This window comes from Polypterus senegalus, chromosome 3 (assembly GCF_016835505.1).
Source record: "Polypterus senegalus isolate Bchr_013 chromosome 3, ASM1683550v1, whole genome shotgun sequence".
NCBI lineage: Eukaryota > Metazoa > Chordata > Cladistia > Polypteriformes > Polypteridae > Polypterus > Polypterus senegalus.
In genome coordinates this window covers 103,639,555-103,664,630 of record NC_053156.1, presented here as the reverse complement: position 1 = coordinate 103,664,630, position 25,076 = coordinate 103,639,555, and the positions used below count along the sequence as shown (strand labels likewise).

The following is a 25,076-nucleotide window of genomic DNA, read 5'->3' as shown; positions in this document are numbered from 1 at the left end:
TTGTACTCCACAGATCGTGCTATATAACCTAACATTCTGTTAGCCTTCTTAATGGCTTCTGAACACTGTTTGGAAGTTGATAGCTTGGAGTCCACTATGACTCCTAAATCCTTCTCATAAGGTGTACTCTCGATTTTTCGACCGCCCATTGTGTATTCAAACCTAATATTTTTACTTCCTATGTGTAATACTTTACATTTACTGACATTAAATTTCATCTGCCACAAATCTGCCCAAGCCTGTATGCTATCCAAGTCCTTCTGTAATGATATAACGGATTCCAAATTATCTGCTAATCCACCTATCTTGGTATCATCTGCAAACTTAACCAGCTTGTTACTTATATTCCTATCTAAATCATTTATATATATTAAAAATAGCAGCGGCCCTAGCACTGACCCCTGTGGAACACCACTCTTAACATCAGCCAGTTCTGATGAGGTTCCTCGCACCATCACCCTCTGCTTCCTGTGTCTGAGCCAATTCTGCACCCATCTAAAAACATCACCCTGAATTCCCACTTCTTTTAACTTGATGCCCAACCTCTCATGTGGCACCTTATCAAATGCTTTCTGAAAGTCCAGATAAATAATATCATAAGCTCCACTTTGATCGTATCCTTTTGTTGCCTCCTCATAGAATTCCAACATGTTAGTAAAACACGACCTCCCCTTCTGAACCCATGCTGACTGTTCAGAATAACTCCTGTCCTTGTCATGTGTTGCTCAATCTTATCCTTAATAATTCCTTCCATTAATTTTCCTGTGATGCTTGTTAAGCTTACTGGCCTATAGTTGCTTGGATCTGCCCTGTCACCCTTTTTATATAATGGGATGATATTTGCCATTTTCCAGTCCTTTGGAATCTCTCCAGTGCACAGTGACTTCCTAAAAATATGTGTCAAGGGTTTATATATGTACTCACTAGCCTCCTTAAGAACACGAGGATAAATATTATCTGGGCCTGGTGATTTGTTTGATTTCATCTTATTTAATCTGAGCAGCACTTCTCCCTCTACAATTTCCAAATCCCTCAGTACCTCCTTAGTAGTTGTGTTTACCTCTGGCAGGTTATCCACTTGCTCACTTGTAAACACCTCAGAAAAATGTAAGTTTAGGGCATCTGCTATTTCATTGTCTGTATCTTTTAATTCCCTTTACTATTCCTGATGAACTTGACCTCCTCCTTAACTGTTCTTTTACTACTAAAATACTGAAAGAATCTCTTGGGGTCTTCTTTGCCTTATCTGCTATATTCCTCTCCAACTGTCTTTTAGCCTCTCTGATATCCTTCTTAATGGTTGCCCTCATGTTCTCATACGCTACGGTTCTCTTTGCAGTCATTAGTCTTATATGCCTTATACAGCAGTTTTTCCTTTGCAACTTCTTTTTAAATCTTTATTAATCCATCGTGGAGATTTTTTAGTTTCCTATTACTTCCAAATTTAGGTATGTATCTGTCCTGCATTACATGTAAAACATTTTTAAACCTGTTCCACTGCTCCTCGACTGTCTCCACATTTAAAAGCTTATCCCAGTCTATCCTACTTAGACTTTGTCGCATCTGCTCAAAATTAGCCCTACTAAAGTTCAACTTAACAATTTTAGTCTTTGCATCTGTACTCTTACAAAATACTGAGAATTGTATTACATTATGGTCACTTGACCCTAGTGGTTCAATCACCTCTACACCCTCAATTCTATCCTGATTATTACAGAATACTAAATCCAGATAGGCTTCACCCCTTGTTGGTGCTTTAACATGCTGTGTTAAAAACAGTCGCCGATTACTTCTAAAAACTCCTGCTCTTGTGCTCCTCCATCTGTAAGGTTATCCCAGTTAATATTTGGATAATTAAAGTCCCCATGACTATAATATCCCCCTGTAAACTTGCCTTTTGATATTACTAAAAGATGTGTGTTGAAATTACTGTCTGAATTGGGTGGTCTATAACACACTCCTAAAATGAGACCTTTTTCCCTAATATTTTCCAGGCGAAGCCACATGTCCTCACTAAGATGGGGCTCATCATCCAACTGAAGATGACTTACATTTAATTCCTGTTTGGCATAAACAGCAACCCCACCTCCTTTTCTGTTCTGTCTATCCTTCCTAAAAAATGTGTATCCCTCTATGTTACACTCATCCCCATCTTTGTTATTTAGCCAGGTTTCCGTTATTGCTATAATATCATAATTGTGCTCTGCTACATACAACTCCAACTCACTTACCTTATTTTTGATACTTCTAGCATTAAGGCAAGCTATTTTTAATGTGTTAATCCTTCTATCTTTACGTGTTTGCTTAAAATTTACATTACTATGCATTTTTATTTCTACACCATTGTTTGTTCTTCCATGTATAGATCTAAATCTGGCCTGTCCTAAACTCCCTGCCCCCCCATTCCCTAGTTTAAACAATCCTCGACTAGCCTTATTCTGGTGATCTTCATGCAATGAATTATGGATGCCACTTTTTAAACAATACTATTAAAAAGTTGACCTATATCCAGCAGGAAAACAAAAGCAACAACAACAAAAAATCTACAGATTTAAATTTTTAAAAATCCTTTTACCTGTGCACAAAAATATAGTGAGCAGCTCCTGCAGAGCTCTATGCAGCAGGTTAACTCTCCTTCACTCAATTCAAGTATGGCTACAGTATGTGCCATCTGGACAATCTGAAACAGATAACTACAGATTAAGTTACATGGTCCATTGGAACTAGGCACTGATCCCACACTACCCGTAAGCCTATTCTATCAGTGTATAAAAAACAAAAGCAAAGCGGAGAAAAAAAAAACACATCCTTCTCAAAGAACTGGAATAAAAAAATAAATTTCAATGAATTTAAGTTGTATTTAATAATTCAATTTAATTAACAAAACCAAACAGTGCCCGTGAAAAATCAGGATACAAACTTCCACCTGAGCAGTGCATGAACCTTGTCAGGAAAGTGACCCTCAGAGAAAATACTGTTACCAAGAAGGACCCTGCAGCAGTGCTGTGCCAATTTTACATACATAATGCAGGTGCTTCAATGCTGGTGCATACTGTGACAGCCATCCCAGCCTTTCTCAAACAGATGGTTTTCAAAATGTTTTGTGGACAAGAGCAAAGCAATGCATTTTAGACCTTCACTTTAGTTTCTTTTCAAATATATAAGAAAGGTACGAAGGACATAAAGGGAAGAGCAGTAAGGGCTGCAAAAAAAAAAGTTTAAAAAACGTTCTGTAAGTCATGTGAAAGGCCCTTTGGAAGAAGAATGAAGGCTGCAAATTTTAAAACAAATTACAAAACACAAAGAAGTCTGTACAGACAGTATTTTAATATGTTAAACATTTCTTCGCCATCAATAAAAATAGATATGATTTTATATTTCTTCAAAGGACATTGTTCATTTTCAGTTTACAAAATGTGAAGAAGCTTCGTTTTGCTTTAAAACGTTAAGAATAGTCGAAAGTGATTTACAGTTGTGGCCAAAATTATTAGCCCCCCTTATAAAAATAGGCAACACTCCTGATTCCAATATGAAAATGACCATTAAGAACAAATGTTTGTTTTTTAAAGCTTATCTGTGTCCAAAATAACAATGTCCACTAATTTTAGTTTGGATATTTTATTGACACAGAGTGGAAACAAGAAAGGGCAAAAATGAGACATCCAAAATTATTAGCCCCATGCCCATTAATAGTCAATACTGTACCCTTTTTGAGCCACAACTGACAACAATCTATTAGAGTAGGTCTTTACTAGATTAGCACAGGTCTCCTGAGGGATTTTGGTCCATTCCTCCATTGCAAATTGTTCTAGCTGGTCCAAATTGCGTGGTTTCCGAGCATGGACATTTACTTTGAGCACTCGCCACAGATTCTCAATGGGATTGAGGTCTGGGCTTTGTGAGGGCCACTCTAAGATCTTGGTTTTGGTATTCTTGAAAAACTGTTGAACTAATTTTGATGTATGCTTGGGTCATTGTCTTGTTGGAAGACCCAGCGACGACCTAAGCCTAGACTACGAGCAGATTTCTGCATATTCTCCCTCAGAATGTCAACATAATTTTCTTTTTTCACGATGCCATGCACCCGAACAAGGCTCCCTGTGACTGAGGCTGCAAAACAGCCCCACAGCATGATGCTCCCACCACCATGTTTAACTGTGGCAACTGTGTTCCTAGGGTTGAAGGCCTGTCCCTTTCTTCACCAAACATAAGCAACATCCATGTGCCCAAACAGTTCCAGTTTAGTCTCATCAGACCAAAGCACAGACTTCCAAAAATCATCTTTACATTTCAAATGTTCACGGGCAAACCTCAGTCGCGCTGTGATGTGCCGCTCTGAGTTAGGGTGTTTCTTCTGGGACGATAGCTGTGAAGCAGTGAAGAGCCCTCACAACTGTGTTCCTTGAAACATCAACTCCAGAAGAGGCCAGGTCAGCAACAATCATCTTGGCAGATGTCCGGGGTTCCTTGCTGACATCTCTGACTATTTTTCTCTCCAGAGTTCTTGAAATCTTGCACTTACGGCCACGGCCAGGTTTGTTTCTAACAGAATTTGTCTCCTTGTACTTGGCAGTGATGCAACATACAGCAGTTCTAGACACTGTGAATCGCTTGGGAATGGCAGTGTAGCCTTGCCCCTTATCATGAGCCTCTACTATCTTCTTTCTGAGCTCCAAACTAATTTCCTTTGTCTTTGGCATGGTCAGTAACAGTAGTCCCTCACATGTGTTCAAGAGCCCTGTTCCTTGGGAGTCTTTTTATGCTGATTGAGTGTCGTTAGGAAGCCAATTGACTGCAGGTGTTGTTAGGAAGCCAATTGATTGCACAGGTGTGGTTTCAAAGCTGATTGGTTAATTAGTGTAGGTGTGTTTTGAAAGCAAACATTAACATGGGGTAATATTTTTGACTACCCCATTTTTTACTATATTTGATATAAAGCAAGACTAAAAATATATTCTATATTACAAAATGTATTAAAAGCTAGTAAATAGCACTGGTGGATGTTTGATTATATCAAGTTTCATCAATGTTGCAAATTTTGGGAAGAAGTTTAGGAAAATGTTCCATGATTCCAGGGGGGCTAATAATTTTGGCCACAACTGTACATGATGAAATATTTAAATAAATCGTTAATCTCCAAGAAGTTTACATATATACAAACAATAAATTGTTGGCCATATTTCCCAACACTAGTAAGTTATACTGCACATACATTTCTTTATTGAAAATTTCAGGTTGTGGAGATATTGCTTTCTGACGCAAGATGTGTATTGTCCCATGACTGCATTTTTTTTTTTTTTGGAGATGGAAATACGTCTACTTCAAAATTGCTTAAAATACAGTTTCAAATCCTTTAAAGCACTTATTTCACTTCAATAAATACAGCATTTTTTCAGTGATCCTTTTAACCACAAAAATTGTACCGACACTAGATCACGCAGGTATGCTACAAGTTGCTCTCGAACGTTGGTGACATTGGGGTCATGTAATAAGTGTTTGTTACAACGCTTACCAAAAATGTTACGTAAGTCACGACCACCAATTTGACTTCATATATAGAAACAAAAGTAAACTAAAATAAAAAATAATCATTATCCCGTCATTGCCGTCAGCTCCAAGTTTAAAAGCACCATCTCAGGAGTCGAGTCCGCATTAAATTAATACATAAAATTTTAAATATTCTCCAATCCATAATCTTCAATGAATTCATTCATTCATTCATTCAGGAACACATTCAATCCACTTTAAGGATGCTGGATTCTATCCCAACTGATTCAGACGCAAGGAAAGGACCAGGCAGCGGACAGTCCATCACAGGACACAGTACTTCTGCCTTAAAAGCAACGAGCCATGACAGATAAAGTTCCACGTCTAATACATGCCACGCTATCATCTACCAACTAACCTGACGTAAATTACCAACTGCATAAAATAATGAAAGCGTAAACAATCATCATCTGTAATCTATAGCAGAATCAAAGTAATGGAATCAAAACAAATAGTTAAACCAATAAACTTCCTTACCCAAACACACGAATAAAACAGACTTTCTAGAGTTGGCAGCCATCTTTCACTTTCAAATGGGTCCTAATATCATTCCGACGAATACTAAATGCGTAACAGCAGCCTTTACAGCGCCTGATTGTAAATTGAGCAGATATTAAATGATAAAAAACGGTCATCTCGCTTAATATAAGTCGATAATATTTTTCTGTAAATACTTTAGCGATTACGTCTTTCGAAAGTTACTCATTTTCAAGGATTTAACTGAAGAGTCCTATTACAAACAGGCTAGCCGACAGGTGTATCCATTTCTACCTACTACAGGTATGGGGAGTTTTTAAACGCTCAAAACCGGAAGAACTTTTTTTTGGATAAAAAGTGCCTGCTTTGATGTTATGCTTAAAATAAGGATTTAGAAGTACATATATCATACATCAGTGAGTATAACAGAAATTATTACGATTTTTAATGTCTGATGGAGAGAAAATTTATGCTTATTACACGATTTCTAATGTGTTTTAAAACAATAAATCTTAATGGTATAAAAGTCTTATATTAAAAAAAAAAAAACAGTAATTTTATAAACATTTTATACCAGGGAATATGCTTTGGTTAAACTGACACCTAACTAACTTTGTTATTAAATAAATCGTGCCTAAATAATCCATACTACACTAACATAAGGGTGTGTTTATTCATAAAATTATAGTTGTTCAAAGAATGTGTTAAGCTAAGTTTCATAACCCCAGCCTCTGTGTGGTTGTCTAAAAATATAATTATTTACAGTATGGCATGCAGACTCCACTGGGATAATTTAGTTATGAGTTATAATTGTGTCACTGTAAATGTAAAATGCAATTTTGTTTTTTCGTTTCTGGCTTTAATTTTAAATTCTTGTATTTAATACGGACACATTGCATTAGCTGGCTATAATACACATTAACCTGCTCACTCTTTCTGCTTTCTGTTATCTTTTAAGTTGCGTTTAAAGGCAATAGTAGAGAATATTAAGGTTTCTGTGAAATAAAATAATTAGCATTTAATTCTTAAAGAAGTAAATTTCTTACAAAAATACACAGGTCAGTAATTATGACCCTTGATTAAGGGGGTGGTTGGACTGTAAAATGAAGTCCTCCATGAAGTTTCAAGAATGTAAGTAAAACATGCCTCTTTACAAGAACTTAAAGAATCTTCATTGCTTGTCTGTTCAAAAAGACAACAAAGCAATGAAGTCACTTTTTAAATAGTGACTTTTTGCAACATGTATGTTAATTTAAGGTATTTTAGGACAATATGTGTTGGCCACATGGCTTACATTTCGGAAAGTAGTGACACTGTATTACGCAGTATTATTTATTTGTAAGGAAGACAGTAGATAATATAGCATAATTATCAGGATTAATGCATGCTTCGGCTGTTTCCTTGCCCTGCATGCAATATGATTAAAAAAATAAATAAATAAAAAATAGGATGCCTTGAATTTCAGGGCAGTCATGATGTGTGTTATTTATTTGTTCTATGGGCGTGCTGTGGTTATCTCTGCTGCTTTAGAGACTTGCTTTTGATTCCTGGTAGGATTGTTGATCTTTTGAATCTTTGGTTCCTTTAAAATTTACTAATTTTTTTAAAAGAAACTAATGAGGTCCTTTTTCATTTTCATTGCAAACTGGGTAAAGCCTGTTGAATTTCAAGATTGACACGATAAGGAAAACTACTGGGAGCACAACAGAATGTTTAATTCATATAGTAATCCATCTAAAAAAAGCAGATTTATATAACAGAAACCTCAAGCCAAATGAACGGCAGATGAGACCTATGGGCTTCACATTTTTCCAGTAGTGTAGTATTAAGTCTTAAATTGTAGGTTTCAAAACATAGGTTAGACATTCACACAACAGATTCCTTTTCATATGACAGAGTACAATACAATAAGGAGGTGTGGCATGCGTACACTACAATATGCCATCCTAGCCTTCCTGAAAATATTTAAGTACATTAGGTTAAGATTTAGGAGCCATGTCGGGTAACAAAAATTGACATTTCTGTTCATGTTAGAGTCCATATTAAATAATATACATATTAAGACATATTATTATTCCTTGCTTAACAGATGCCTTTGCCTTCTGTAATTGAAAAATAAATATGTATACAGCAAAAACAATGCATTTGGGTATTTAACAAGAAAGTACAACATCAACAGGAATTAGAAACCAAATTTGCTCAAAGTACCAATTTAACTATTTTTTACAAGCAAATACTACAATGGAATATGACTGTATATAGATATTGTGTAGTTACGTAGTAGGGGCAAAAGGATTCTTTGGCTATTATGTCATTTTCTCTTTAAATACATTATGGAACATAAGTTACTTGATGAAGAGTTAGCTTTTCCTTAAACAAATAAGAGATAATCCTTGTGCCAATTTACACTACGTATCCTCCTACAATTCTAAAGTAACAAATATAGTAAAGCTAAAAGATCATTTCCAACATTGTAAACAGTTTTGGTAGTAAGTGTATTTCCTGTACCAAACAACTGATTTTTACGATGGTAATGTTCATTCACTGAATGACAACAGAACAAAGATAAATGTAATATTTTTTCAATATAAAAATTGTTTAGTCAACATACATTATAATTTCCTAAGGCAAACTTTTTATGCATTAACTCTAGAGCTACACATAATGCAACAGAACCTTCTATTAAAGGAAAATGTATTGATTAACTGTGTCACTCACACGCCCCAATGTCTGTGCTTCAAACCATTGTTAAATTTATTTAGAATTCTTAATTTTCCTTCAAGATAAGTAACTTAAAAGTTCCTTTAACCTTGCACTACATTTTCCTGTTTTATTAAAAAAAATAGTTAAAATCAATTTCTCAAACCTCTTTAATCCAGTTCAGGGTTATGGGGTAACTAGAGCCAATTCCTGTTGCCAGTAATTAGAAAACAAAGACCTACTTCATTCCTGAGCACATTTTTTCATGTTTAAAGGATATATTTGGTATTTTACAAGTTATTTCTTCATAATCAAGGTATATATTAATTTTCCACATTAATATGTATTCTAAAGTAAAGAATTTAGTGTATTTGTTTTTTAAATACATAGTTTGCTTTTGCTTTTTAAAATGGAGGTAAAGGGTATCAGGGTCCCAACATGAAAACAAAAGCATTAAAACTTACTGGAAGCAGCAAAGGTTTTGATTCAAGAAAATATCAGAACACAGTTTCATGTGGCAAATTAATATATACCATGGCAATAAACTAATAACTTAAAAATATTGAATTAATCATTTAAACCAGGCAGAATGAAGACAATCACTAAAGCACAACATGAGAGGGGAAGTAGCTAATTGTATTCTGCTTAATCCATTCATTTATAGATAATAGACATATATTAAAAAAAATCTTTACTGATGTCTTCCTATATTCTACATTTGAAAATGTACAAAAACAGAAAATAAATACATTTTGAGCTTTAGATAAGTAAAGAATCAAACCAGTGACGTTGAATTGGGGAAAAAAAAATATGTACAGAAATGGATGCAAAATTAATTTTTAAAATTTACAAGATTTAGTTTTGTTTTCCAAGGAAAATCGTACATGTCTACAATTTACAAACTTGTTTGTTTGCGGAGTACTCTGGGGGGAAAAGCTCGTTGTAGTATCTTGAGACTGTTTAGAGGAAAAGGTGTTGCATAATAATCCGACCAAAGAGAAGTGGAAAAGGTTTGTCTCAGAATTGTCATATACACAGGTTAAATTTCCCCTTCCTTTATACATTCAATTATTTATCAGTTCAACCAGTTATGATACTCCTACATTTCACACCAAGTTTCTGGCATGTACTCCATATCAATATGACTTTGACCTCTTCCCCCCCCATATCCACCAAAAATGTATCTTTTTTTTAAAGATATTTGAATGACATGGCAATATTTCAATCTGCATGCATCATTTTGAGGACTTGTCAAGGATACAAGCTTTAGATTTAACAACAGAGTCCCATGCACGGATGTTTCCTGCCTTGTGCTCGCACTGTCTTGGTAAGTCCTAGCCCCTGCTTCCCTAAATTGGAAATGCAGGTTTAAAATATGAATGAATTAATGAATACATGAATATTCCAATTATTTCACAGGCCATTCTTTACTTGCCATGACTTTATATAGGAGGATCATTTATAATCTGAACATAGGGTGTTTACTGTGCAACTCTGCCGTAATCTTCTGCAATGAACAATTAAATTTTGTTTTCTGTTCAGTAACTAAAAATTTAACTAAAGCACAAAAAGCAAATTATGGATTAGAGCAAACATTTATTGTGTGGTTTGTTTGGTTTTTTTTATTTATTTATTTATTTTTTTTTTGACTATTTAATTTGGAACAATAAGTTAACCAATAAGCTGGGAGGTCCTACAGTGACATCTATGATTTATAATGTTGCTATGACCTTAAAATAAAAATTCCAATTTCTTTGTAGGGTTTCTGGGTAGAAAAAGAGTGCACTGTTAAAATGACTATGAAATCATTTTCCATGTAAAGGAAGTAGGTATTAGTACAATTCAGTTTAAATGTGATAGTATTAAAAGAATAAAATTGAACACAGTATACAGGATATAACCTTGGAATTATTAGTACATCATATTTATCTACAATCTTAAGGCTTTTATGTGTAAGCTCTTCCTAACTACAGAATGACCATCACAGGTTCACTTTCACACGTTACTTGCTGTCAGCTCTGTTCCCTTACCATTCTATATTAGATTAAATTAGATAAACTTTATTAATGCCAAGTGGAAATTTTACATGCAAACGGCAGCTGAAACATAAAAACAAGGATACAGACTCCTAACCAATAATACAGCCAATCAATCAATCAGTATGTAAATAAAAATAAATAAATGTATACTCGGATATTTCAAAATGGTATTTCAAAGTAAAGTTCATGAGTGCCACAGGAGGAAGCACTGAAATGGCTGATAGCAGTGGACAGAAAAGAGCCCCAGAGGTGCTTCTTAGCACACCGTGGTGGAATGAGTCTGTGGCTAAAAGTGCTCCATGAGAGTACCTCCTGGAGGGGATGAAGGGTATTTTTCATGATGGCATCCATTTTTGCCACAATTCTCTTCTGTATAACAGCTTCCAGTTTGTTCAGGGTTCATCCTGTGATGGCACAGGCTTTCCTGATAAATTTATTCAGGCATTGTGCTTATTTTGAGCTCAAGTTGCTTCCATAGGAGACCACAACATAGAAAACCACACTGGCTACTATGAACTGATAGAACATTTCCAGTAGCTTGCTGCACACCATCAAAAGCCATGAGTCTCCTTGATGTGTCTGAGCTTTTAACTTTTCCACTAATATAATTTCTTTAATGAAAAAATAGCCTTTTAGAATGTTAACACTAATTGTGTTGACCTTTGTTTAGGTGCTTGTAAAAAATTCTTAAATCTGTACAAAATAGCAGCATTTGTGGACAATTATTATTCCAAACAGTTGATAAACACTGTTTTATCTGACTTTATTTAATGCAGTTTCTTTTAGAAAGTCTTCAGGCTTGACAACTGTTGTTTTTTTGTATTTATTTTATAATCAGTACATTTAAAATGTTTTAATTTTTCAATCAATACACTGTCATTTTATGACCAGAATTTCTTAATGAGCTAGTAAATGAATACAGTCTATTCAATTATTAGAGTACTAATAGTTATGATTTGTACAGATCATGGAAATAAATATGTTAAACTAAACACATTTACGACATTTCAATTACTATCCAATTTATTTCATATTAACATAATAAATGAATATGAATGCACACATCCTCTTGTAAGGAACATGAACATCTGTTACAAACAATATTAGTTAATTTTATTATGTTTGATGAAAATAACTTTTGATTTAGATTTTAAAATAATTTCTTTCCATTAAATGAGAGAATGTCACATTTTTGATGTGTATGGTATTTGCTACTACGTTGCATGTGCCAAAATGCTGAAGAGATGTTCTGTATGATGTTCACTTTTATTGTATATGTCAGTGAGTAAAAAATGTATTTTTACAATATTATACACTTAAGGCACTTTTCACTATGAACCATATGCCAAAATGAAGTACCAACATTGTTCAACAACTTCAGTTCATACAGGAAAACATTGTAAATATGCTTGCTAACACATTTTACATCAACCTAATGACCACTGTTCCGTGAATGGCATATTTTGTGCGGTGAAACATCATTTATTTTTTTTTAATGTATTTATTAATTAAACTGGCAGTCAATTAGCAGAAAAAATGCAAATACCATTAATTAATTATTTAGTAGAACTGCAAGATAAGGACCTGAAATAACTGTAATTATTTTTTTTACAATGAACTTTGTATTGTCTGTAACATAGTGAAACAATTGACAGCCGAGGTATACATTTTTGAGAGATAAAGAGTTGTGTGCATCATGACATTGACAAGTTTTGAAAACTTTCTGTTTGTTGATTTATAATGAGCCTTCTTCATATACTTCAGGGTCTGCTAATTAGTTGTGCCTACAACACTGCTTATCATCTCCACCACAAATCTGGCCTTCACCCTCTCCTGGGCACTCGGCCATACAATTCAGATGGACATCCAAGTTTAAGACGTGCAGTATTTATCCCAGTATGTTAAGCCAAAAGCTATAGGCTTTAGGTGATTCAGTAAAATCAGAAGATGACATATAGATCCTTCCTATTGTGCAACAACATTAACATCACCCATTTCTCCACTCTCAGTCATGTCTTACTTGTGCTTGGAACTTTGAGCATTAAGTTAATTTGCAATTAACTTCCGACTGTGCCATCTTAATGCATCTTACTCGCACTGTACCTCTCAATGTAAATGGCCTGGCAGACTAATCTTGGCATAATCTGGTGATGAATTTGTGGGATGACTTAAATGTTTGTTCAGCCTTTCACATCAGTTACTTTTATGTCTTATTTTTTATTCACTTTTCTGCATTTTTTATATATTTTAACCCTTTCTTTTGAGATACTGTATATCTTATGATTTTTAGCCTACGTTACTATTTCGGATTTGAACTTCATCATTATCTTTTCCAGCACATGTCTCTCTCTGTTTTGACACTGTTTTGTATATTGTGGATGTACAGTAGTTCTGCATTACTTAGTTCTATCATATTGATCCTATGATCATCTTAGTTTTAACTTTTACATACCAAAACTATTGCGTTAATTCAGTAATTGATAGTGTCTGAAAATGGAAAGAAATGTAAAACTTTTCATTTTAATTTCTACTAGCATTCAAAGTCAACTAGTGTTAGTTATAAAAATTAAAAGTGAAAATTTTCATTTTTTTATTGTTCTCAATAAACTGAGGAATTTATTAAATAATTTTTTTATCACATCAGTATTTGCATCACTTAATCGATTTTGTTTTACTTTTAATAGTGAGTAATCCAATTCCAACTAATTTGAAATCGGAGGCAAAGAAGGCAGCTAAAATTCTTAGAGAATTCACTGAAATAACTGCAAGAAATGGGCCTGACAAGCTAATTCCACGTATGTACCTAATTTAATGCAGTTTTATTATATTCTTAATCTGGAAAGGCAATTGTAATTATGAATATTTTAGACTGTACTCAGAATATCCTGTTGCATTATGACTAAGCTTGAACTCTTTTGTAAAATATAGTGGGATAAAACTGTAAAAATGGATGAAAGTGGATATGGCCCTTTCTAACAGACCTATGGCTGTAATTGAAGTTTTTGATACCTTCATGAAGTATTATTTAAAAGGTGTGTTTGTATTTAACCAAACCATTGATTTATTATTTTTCATTTTCATCAAAATTAAAAGTTATTGCTGATAACAACATATTTTAGGAGAAATTGTTTACTTACAATATGATTTATATTGATTTCAGCTTTTGCATCATACAAACATCTTTTTTTTGTTTAATTTGTTATTAACATTTATTTCTCAACATCCACATATATAGGTTATCCTTTGAAAGTATGTTCTAAAAAAAACAACCTTTATTTTGTACTAGCCATGTGCGGCCAACTACATTGTGCGTGTTAAAGTTGTCTGTGAAGGGCTCCCTGTTTAAACGCGGCTGCCAGTCGTGAACTGGGCCCTTCGTCGCACAGCATTATGATTTTTTTATAAGGAAACAAAATTACAAAAGAAAATCCTTGGATATTGATTCGATAGGAACGGCCTACTCGGAATCACTGTCCGAATCGTACAAACCAGATTCCAAAAAAGTTGGGACACTATACAAATCGTGAATAAAAACTGAATGCAATGATGTGGAGGTGCCAACTTCTAATATTTTATTCAGAATAGAACATAAATCACGGAACAAAAGTTTAAACTGAGAAAATGTATCATTTTAAGGGAAAAATATGTTGATTCAGAATTTCATGGTGTCAAGAAATCCCAAAAAAGTTGGGACAAGGCCATTTTCACCACTGTGTGGCATCTCCCCTTCTTCTTACAACACTCAACAGATGTCTGGGGACCGAGGGAGACCAGTTTCTCAAGTTTAGAAATAGGAATGCTCTCCCATTCTTGTCTAATACAGGCCTCTAACTGTTCAATCGTCTTGGGCCTTCTTTGTCGCACCTTACTCTTTATGATGCGCCAAATGTTCTGTATAGGTGAAAGATCTGGAATGCAGACTGGCCATTTCAGTACCCGGATCCTTCTCCTACGCAGCCATGATGTTGTGATTGATGCAGAATGTGGTCTGGCATTATCTTGTTGAAAAATGCAGGGTCTATCGTGAAAGAGATGACGTCTGGATGGGAGCATATGTTTTTCTAGAACCTGAATATATTTTTCTGCATTGATGGTGCCTTTCCAGACATGCAAGCTGCCCATGCCACACGCACTCCTGCAACCCCATACCATCAGAGATGCAGGCTTCTGAACTGAGTGTTGATAACAACTTGGGTTATCCTTGTCCTCTTTGGTCCGGATGACATGGCGTCCCAGATTTCCAAAAAGAACTTTGAATCGTGACTCGTCTGACCACAGAACAGTCTTCCATTTTGCCACACTCCATTTTAAATGATCCCTGGCCCAGTGACAATGCCTGAGCTTGTGGATCTTGCTTAGAAATAGCTTCTTCTTTGCACTGTAGAGTTTCAGCTGGCAACGGCGGATGGCATGGTGGATTGTGTTCACTGACAATGGTTTCTGGAAGTATTCCTGAGCCCATTCTGTGATTTCCTTTACAGTAGCATTCCTGTTTGTGGTGCAGTGTCGTTTAAGGGCCCGGAGATCATGGGCATCCAGTATGGTTTTACGGCCTTGACCCTTACGCACAGAGATTGTTCCAGATTCTCTGAATCTTCGGATGATGTTATGCACAGTTGATGATGATAGATGCAAAGTCTTTGCAATTTTTCGCTGGGTAACACCTTTCTGATATTGCTCCACTATCTTTCTGCGCAACATTGTGGGAATTGGTGATCCTCTACCCATCTTGGCCTCTGAGAGACACTGCCACTCTGAGAAGCTCTTTTTATACCCAATCATTTTGCCAATTGACCTAATTAGTGTTTATTGGTCTTCCAGCTCTTCGTTATGCTCAAATTTACTTTTTCCAGCTTCTTATTGCTACTTGTCCCAACTTTTTTGGGATTTGTTGACAACGTGAAATTTTGAATCAACATATTTTTCCTTTAAAATGATACATTTACTCGGATTAAACGTTTGATCTGTCATCTACGTTCTATTACAAATAAAATATTGACATTTGCCATCTCCACATCATTGCATTCAGTTTTTATTCACAATTTGTTTAGTGTCCCAACTTTTTTGGAATCCGGTTTGTAATTTTGTGGTGGTGTAGGAGCATTTCTGCTTCTGTCCGTTCACAGTCCGTCTCGTTTTCACAACGCTGTCGTTTCCTCTCACGATCTCTTCTCAACCTTTCTCCTGTCTCGCAGGTTGCTTTGTGGCAATCCAAAGAGTAAGGCAATATACACGGAGCAATGGTTATAAAAGGGGGACACATAAGTATCCAGGCTCTTTTTTAAAGCATAAATAGGGATCACTTCACTGACATGTGAGCAAGCCACGGTACAACTGTGAGACGCGCAGCACTCGCCGGCTACAATGTAACAATAATAATTTCCGGAACATGCTGTTACGTTGTCATTCATTTTACCCACTGTCTTTCTTTCATTCATATGTTACATAGGCACGTACCTTTATCTTCGGCAATCTCATTCTCTAACCAGGCCTCAGGAGCTAACCAGCGTAGCACTGTCCACCACCGCTTTCATTATTCCGGCACATTGTTGACATCCGTGAGTAACCACAACGTACTAAACTGGAAGGTGGTCTACACATGCGTGGAATTCGCGGACAAACAAAGATCAAGATCTAAATGAAGATCTCTTTAGTTAATTTAAAGCACAACAATTTGTTTAGTTTGAATGTCTGTGTTTTGAGGTGTGACTGGCGTACTACAGTCTTCAGTAGTATAAGCCTGGAGGAGATTCTTAATGCAATGCCTATGTTTTAGCTGTCTCTCTACTGCCATCTAGTGCTTCTTCTTCTAATTCATTCGCGGACAAACAAAGATCAAGATCCAAATGAAGATTATATATAGAGATAGCACCTTTCTATGTTGAAGAGAAGCACAGGGCAGTTAAAGTATTGACATGTACTATTTTTTTCATGTATAAAAATTGTACATGCAATTGTATACAATAATATACATGTATGCAATTGTAGCAAATGTGATAAGCAGTTTGCACAAGATCACATAGGCCTCCAGCGATAATGGAGAAAGTTTTCAGTTGAATTATGTAGGCACGTTGCCAAATGAAAAGATTCAAAAATCAGCTTACACTTTAACTAGGGGGCTAAAATGGAGTTTGAAGAACTCAACTGCCATCAAAAAGTGTTTGAGACACTTAAAGTAATTTTTTTTAGGGATGCTTTACAGGTACAGGCCAGAGCACAGATTTTCAGCTACTCCTGCTTCCTGGCTGTCAGATAGCTTTGAAATGGTGTAAGCATTGCCACAAACTTGTCTTCTAACTGTGTTGGTCCAAGGTAATAGTTTTCAGGTGGTGTCAATGTTGCACTTCTGCATATTGGCCTTTATATTGTCCTTAAAGCATGTTCCCTCTCCTCCAGTTGCATGCTTACTTGAACAAGTTAAGAAAACCTACTTTAAGAAGTCTAGTAGTAGGTATACATAAGACCTGTCCAGCTCAGCAAAGTTGATGGCATACACATAACTGTCAATGTTCATGTTCAATTAAGAAAAGAGACTATTTTTGATTAACCTGTTTCCTCATCAAATTTGAAGTATCTTTCACAAGCAGCATAGATAATACTGTTCTAAAGTCTTGGTATGCCTCCTATAACCTTCATGTAGAAATGTGTTTTACCTCCATATAGAAATGTGGGAGTAACTACTGTTTTGTAAACAAAAATCATTGTTTTGATGGTGATATTGTGGTTTTTTTGAATACCTGCTTCTTCCTGGCAAAAAAATGAACATTTAAGATAATGAATCTCTCAATCAGTGTCAGCCTTCTGTGACAAGTGGCTTCTATTCAGCACTTTCTATGGTTTTACTGTAGCACTGAATTATATTACTAATTTCTTGGCAATAAATGTGTAATATTTTACAAGTGTTAAGTGCATGTCCCATTTTCTCATATGCAATGGTGATGACATCATCAATTGCCTGAAGATAATTTTGTGAGTGTGTGCACACAACTGCACTGCTCAAAAAAATTAAGGGAACACTTAATCATCACAAAGTCAGTTAAGCTTCAGGGATATCGATCTGTCCTGTTAGGAATCATAAATGATTGTGAATTAACATCACACCTAATTTGGTACAAATGAAAATGACAACTGGAGTGGCAACAGCAAGCCAACACCCAAAAAGGGAATGGTTTTGCAAGTGATGGACACAGACAGTTGCTTTCTCCTTAACCTTCCTGGCTGATTTGTCTGTAGTTTTGCATGGTGCTAGTGTCCTTGTCACCACTGGTAGCTTTAGACAGTACCTGCAGCTGATTCAGGTTGCACAGGTAGTCAAGCTCCTCCAGGATGGTACATCCATATATGCCGTTGCTAGAAGGTTTGCTGTGTCTCCAAGCACAGTCACCAGAGCATAGAGGAAATACCAGGAGACGGGTCGTTACACTATGAAAGCTGGACAGGGCTGTAGAAAGGCATCAACTCGGCAGCTGGACTGGTATCTACTCCTTTGTGTGAGGAGTAAAAGAAAGAACACTGCCAGAGCCCTACAAAATGACCCCCAGCTGGCTGCTGATGTGCATGTTTCCGACCAATCTGTGAGACACCGATTCTATGAGGGTGGAATGAGGGCCTGACATCCTCTACTGGGACGTGTACTTGCAGTCCATCACCATGCAGCTCAATTGGCAGTTGCTAGAAAATACCAAATTGGCAGCTCCACCACTGGCTCCCTGTTAGTCTGGAGACACTGTGGTGAATGTTATGCAGATGCACTGTCATCCAGCATGACACGTTTGGCAGTCGGTCAATGATGGTCTGGGGAGGCATTTCCTTGGAGGGTCATACAGACCTTCATGGCTAGGCAATGGTACCCTGACAGCTGTTCAGTACCAGGATTAAATCCTTAGAGCCATTGTCAAACCTTATGCTGTACTCTGGGTTCCTCTTGATGAAGGACAGTGCCCAGCCTCAAGTGTCCAGAGTGTGTAGATAATTCCAGGATGATGAAGGCGTTGATGCCATTGACTGGCTCACACGTTCTCCAGACCTGAATACAGCTCAGAACATCTGGGACATTATGTATTGGTGACGACGCCAAGTATCTCCACAGACTATTCAGGAGCTCACTATTGCAATGATCTAGATTTTGGAGTAGATTCCCCATGACATCATCTGCCATCTCGTCGGGAGCGTGTTAAAACATTGTCAAGAATGCATACAAGCACATGGGGGCCATCATACACACTGCTGAATCACATTATGAGTTGCCATGAAGAAATTCACACACGTTGGATCAGCCCGTGATTTCAATTTTTGATTTTTATTTTTGGTGTGCTGTTTAATCAAACATTTTAAAGTGTTGGTAATTTTGGTTTCCAGTGACTGTTAAAACATCATTTTGTTTTCAATGAATTGCACAGTATTACTCAATAAAGTTTTTCCAGTTGAATATTTTATTCGTTGAGAACCAATGTGTGATTTTAAGTGTTCCCTTAATTTTTTGAGCAGTATAAATTTAATTATATTTAAGTATCACAACGGAGATGGAGACTATATTTTTAGATTGAAGTCTATCAGGTGTGACAGATTGGGGGCACTGTCGTCCCCTTGAACCCTCAGACTAGATGCCAAACACCAGATAAAAGTCCAAATTATTATTTTATTTGAACAAATACGTGCACAAAGCACCATCCACTCCACAGTACTCGTATAATAATCCACAATAAAATCAATAATCAATCCTCCACTCTCCCAGACGCGTTGCCGCTCAGCTCACTCGTCTGGGATCTTTCACAATCTTTTATATTCCCTGACCCGGAAGTGTTTCCGTACCCTCAGTCCATGTGCCTTCCTATCACTTCCGGATCAGATCAAAAGTCCTCTTCTTCATCCCAGAAGTACGTCATTTCCACTGTCGCTGTGACTAAGATGTACTTCCGGGTTATAGGGCATGTAAGAGTCTCTGGGTCTCCCTGCAGCGTCCTCTGTTGACCCCCCCAAGGTATCTAGCAAGGCTGTAAAGGAAAACTCCAATGTCCATGGTTCCCTGCTGGCATTTGGGGCACCTCCATGCTGCAGGGAGGGCTCCATCTGGCGGCCTAGGGGTATTGGCCAGGATGACTGGCCGGCCATAGTCCACACAGGTAAATAACCAAAAATGAAAATAAAGTGCACAGTATATATATTTTGAAAAAGATTGCTGTTATTAAACTACATGTTTATTTTTTCTTTCTCCTAAGCTCATGTTATTGCAAAAGCTCAAGGTCTTGCTATCCTGTCAGTCATTAAAGCAGGATTTTTGGTAACTGCTCGTGGAGGCAGTGGTATAGTAGTGGCTCGTCTTCCAGGTGATCGTAAGTATAAACTGTATTTATTCTAATATTAACTTAAATTGATGTTAAACTGAGTAGCTGAAAGAGGGAAATAAATATTGAGAGTAGCTTCTTTAAATTCATGAATACTTCACATAATGTATAAATACTGGAATACTCTGATTGTCCCCGAGACAACATTGTTCAACTACAAGTCCCCTGCAAAAGGGGGGAGTGTTGCTAGAGCTGCCAAAGATCACTTGAAACTACCTTCCCCCAATGCCAGTGTCTATTAAATTTGGCAATTTGATGCTGCCCATCAAAAACTTTGACCCTCAAGGTGGCAGCTTAGGTTGCCCATATGGCAGAGCCAGCCCTGTCTACCCATGAAAGGACAATTACTGTGAGTAAGAAAGTACTAACTCATACTCTGATGGACTTACATTAACCAGTGTTCATTTTCTTGATAAAACCTAAGATGAAAAATACTCGTCAATGACATTTTTTCAGTGACGAAAACAGAACAGAATCTAAATAAAAATGCGCCTTTAATGGCGAAAACTAAGCAGAATGCTTTTATAATCATTGTTGACGAAAACTAAACAAACTGAAAATGTTACAGTCAGACGACTGGACAATGAGCAGTGTGAAGCTCCTGACATTATACAACTAATAATGAACGTGAATGCAGTGGTGCAGTTTTAAAAAATTGTAAGAACGCTTGTAATTGGATACCACTAAGTTTGGGCGCCATCAGGAAATCTTCACATCAGCTGAATACTGCTCCACTCTGCTCTGCTATGTCGGCCAACGTAATTCTCGTGCAGAAAAAAAATGGTCAGACGTATGGACCAACTTTAATTACAACTCTGATGAAAACAAAAACTCTGTGTAAGCCATATGGAATGAAGCTCACAGGAAAGAACACCACAAGCCTGAAGAGTCATCTAGAGGCACGCCATCCTGAGATTCACAGCAAGTTATGTAACATTATGTCGGCGCCAATACTTTTACCTTTGGCTCTCGTTTACCCTGCTAATACAAATGTGTCAAGTGCAAATGGGGAAAAAGGTTTATATTAATGAAAAAAAAGTTCCACACACAGACACTCAGGATTTTGTTATTGCCTGTTTTATTCCTTTACAATTTACTTAAGAAACAGATTTGTGCAGCTTTGAGAGCACAATCACATGCGCTCAGCCTCAAATGTGAATTGTAACTGTTATCTTGTAGTGTCATGCATTTGTTACAGCAGAAAATTATGGAGGGATTAATCACTTTTAATCCAGTGTCCTACACAGTCCTGATAAAGGAACAGAAACTTTGCAGTCGTTGTTTAATTATAATGAGCACATCTACACTTGTTCATCTACACATCATCCATTTATAACTGGTGGATACAGTTCAGGGTTGTGGGTGAAACCGCCTTTCACACATACACATACAGGCACAGTGGCAGTGATGACAACAATCGTAGCAATTAAACATCGAGGCAAGTTTCAAATGAAGTGGCAGTTTGGCTTGTCTACATCACCGATGAAATGCAACTGCTCCATTTGTTAATACTAACCTAAAATGTATTTAAGATTTCAGTCCTTTGAACTGCTTGAAGTGCATTTCTAAATTAATACGATCTGTTCATGTACAGTACGGCAAAACAGTACTGCCTCATTGCAGAATATGACCCTGAAAACACTAAATTTATTTTATTTTTTTTAGTGTTATTTGATTGGTTTTCGAGGGCTAAAATGGGAAGAATATAGTAAAAGCATATATTAGAATAGTACATTAGCAAATGTAATGCAGTCTTTCAGTTATGATTCATTTACTACAGGTAACTTGTGTAATTGTGGATTTGCACACGGCTAAGCAATAACAAAGTCTGATCACTTATATCAGACACTTTGGAAACCGCACAGCAAAGGCTTTTTTACAAGAGTTCTGAAATATTGAAAAAATATATCATGTAAAAAATATATTAAATATTAATTGTTACTCTTTACTGAGTTTTTTTAACAAGCTAATTGTGTGAATATAAATCTTACAATAGTAAATTCTGCAAACCTAACTGAGTGATTCTCTGACAAACCAGACTTTAAAAGTATTTGTTACAAAAACAGCTTTTAAGGGTTTAAAATGTAAATGTAACTATTCTAAATTATTTTTGAATTCACTAATTAAATATTACAGATATAATAATGTTTGAATTTTTATGTTTAGTATTATTTTAAGCAGTATTTTTCAGTTTGTAGAGAGTGTGCACAGGGTCAGATAAATCAGATAGCCCTAGTACCACACAATCTTTGCTTTGAGAATGTCTAGCTGGCCATTTGTTCAGTATTAACCACCACAGTGACCTCCATCAAAGACATGAATCAACCCATCTTCTTTTTATTGTAGGTGTGACCACCAAGTTCAGAAATAACACAGAGTATTCCACTTATTTTCCTTTAATATCCCAACTCGGCACATTGCTCACTTTGGGGAAATACAGACACTATCTTTCCATCCTAAGTATAAAATCATTTGTATGAGTCTGTAATTTTATTTGAGGAAAGTAACATTCCATACACTCAAGTCAAACTTAAAAAAATTGAATAAATATGGGAATATAAGAAAAAATTGGTCATATTGGTTTGTCATGTGGTGGGTGCGGCAATGCGCTGTATCAGTGCGTGCTTCTAACCTCTATAAAGTACTCTCCCTCTATACTGATGCCAATTGCATGGAATTTGGCAGATCTGCTACTTTTTGTTAAACTTGAAAGATGTTTAGTGCTGCTGTCCATGAAAGGCTGTTGGCTGTTTAATCCTGATAAGTTATACTAAGATGTAGAAATTGCTTTTCCTAAAGTAAGTATTAAATTTGGTCAAAACAGAGGCCCTGTTGATTGTTTTCAGCAATCCATCACTACGTATTTGCCTATTAAGGATATGTGCAGTTAACAGTTTGGCTCAGCCAAATATCTCGGCCAAAATATTGTCATTGGATGATAGGCAGTTGATAGATCATCATTTTTTTTATTATAGGTACAAAATATATTACTTCAGAACAGAAGACACTACTCTAGATTTAGTCATTGATATTTGGCTTAATATGACCTGTACCTTTTTGAGAAATCTTTAATCATGTTTTTTGTAATTGACACTCTCATATTAGCTCATGAAACTGAGGAGCTGTATTGAAGTATCTCCTAGTAATAGTACAGAGTAGTCTTTACTCTTTCATGTAACCTTTTCTAAGAAGAAACATTACTGTAAAAGTTTAAATCGCTGCACCATGACATTATATTGATTCTATCCTCTCAATAACTGGGACATATTCTAAATACATACCTCCCAGCCAAGAGACATATCTTTTTCTAACCTTTTTTGTTGGATCATACTGTCACACTAGTGAAATAATTTAGTATGTCCTATGTGTAAGTCAGTACTGGGAGACTCATTTCTCCTCTGTTGTTCATGTTATATGTTGTAATTACTGTTTTGTTATAGTCAAAATTAGGAAGAATTTCTTTTATAGTATTTTATGAGTAGACAAGACAACATGATTGCACAAATGAGAGTTTTAGGAAATATGTCCTTGATTTAAATGCCACTACCTATTAATCTTTAAGTGTTTTACTTTTGCCAGTGCAAGAGTATGTGATTAAAACGTATTGCACGTTAAATGAGATGCAAGCCACAAAACCACCTAAAAAGCTGGATGATTACTATTGCCTCATCGAAGGCAGACTTAATAATAGAAATTGGGAGCACAGAGTCAAGTAAATACTTCTGAACATTTCTAGATTCAATGCTGTTGAGAAAGTATTTTCCTTCTTCCAAATATCCTCTATATTTGTCACAATAAATAGCTTCAATGTTTAGATAAAATATAAGTAAAGGCAACCAAAGTCAACTTATTAACACCATTTTTAAACTGCTACTGCACATCCTTAAATAATATAGTTATCCAACGCATGTATTGCCCATGTGAAAAGGAAATTGACCCTTTAGTTATGCACATAAATAGAAGAGCAAAGGTTAACTGATAATTGCACACAGCCTCAATCAAATAAACTTCCAGAAGAGCTGAGGAAAGACATTGTTGAAATTAGACATTCAGGAAAGGGTTCCAAAGCCACTTCTTAGTCTCTGGTCCTCCACAGGCAGAGACATTATCTCTAAATAAAGAATAGTGGTGAATATTTCCAGGAAAAGCTGCCTGCTAAAAAATACCTCAAATCCACAGTGATGACTCACTGAAGAAGTGCTTCCGGGTGCTCATGTGGCACTTTCGACACACCAGGAAGTGCCGCAGGAAGCTCATCAGGAGGCACCTGGAGCACGTCCGGGTGGTCATAAAAGGGGCCGCCTCCCTCCAGTCGTCAGCTGGAGTCGGGTGGAAGAGGATGAAACTTAGAGGAGAGGAGTAGAGGCGGTGAAGGAAGGCTGGTTATTGAAGAGACCCGGACTGAGGGTGATTGGTGCAGGGGCGCTGTGTGCTGTGCGGGACTTTAGTGTAAATAGAACTGTAAATAAACGTCTGTGTTTTGGAACCATTGGTATTTGCCTGTCTGTGTCTGGGGCTGGACTTCCACAGCATCCAATGTGGATGATAGGGACTTCATCCAAAACACATTTGCATCTATTCCCAGTTTGAACACTCAAAAAATTTTAATGGCTGTGGCTTTAATTGTGTTTTAAATCCAGACCAAATAGGTCTCTTGCCACGGGGGCAATGAAATCTAATGATGCAAAAACAATTGCACAGGTTGTAACTGATCACAACTTATCAAACCCCTGGAGATTTCTAAACCCAAACTCAAGAGCATATTCCTTCTTCTCACCAGTGCATCACTACTACTGAAGAATTAATTATTTCTTTATAGTTAACAATTTTTTGTCTACGATTAAATCTTGTTAAGTATGACGCTATTGTTATTTCTGACTACGCTCCTTTGATCATGGAGCTCAAATCGTTATGCCCCGCATGTTCATCTCCGAGCTGGTGACTTAACCCACTTTTATTAGCAGAAGAG

General features: G+C 36.4%; 2 protein-coding genes across 5 annotated transcripts in view; one reads left to right on the top strand and one right to left on the bottom strand.

Moving 5' to 3' along the window:
- Positions 1-6,255, bottom strand: part of acp1 (acid phosphatase 1) — a 76,206-nt gene extending 69,951 nt beyond the window's left edge. The window contains exon 1 of one of the 4 annotated variants that reach the window (XM_039747714.1): positions 6,025-6,255. In XM_039747714.1, the coding sequence (XP_039603648.1) occupies positions 6,025-6,067 (43 nt within the window). In that variant the 5' untranslated portion in view covers positions 6,068-6,255. Of the gene's footprint in view, positions 1-2,575; positions 2,682-6,024 lie in introns of those variants that run through there. The other 3 variants (XM_039747713.1, XM_039747716.1, XM_039747715.1) reach the window with 3 other exon arrangements.
- Positions 6,256-6,335: 80 nt separating this feature from the next.
- The window catches only part of sh3yl1 (SH3 and SYLF domain containing 1), a 62,307-nt gene continuing 43,566 nt past the window's right edge, over positions 6,336-25,076 (top strand). Inside the window, exons 1-3 of the mRNA XM_039747712.1 lie at positions 6,336-6,440; positions 13,448-13,558; positions 19,982-20,095. Of these exons, the coding sequence (XP_039603646.1) occupies position 6,440; positions 13,448-13,558; positions 19,982-20,095 (226 nt within the window). The 5' untranslated portion in view covers positions 6,336-6,439. The remainder of the gene's footprint in view (positions 6,441-13,447; positions 13,559-19,981; positions 20,096-25,076) is intronic.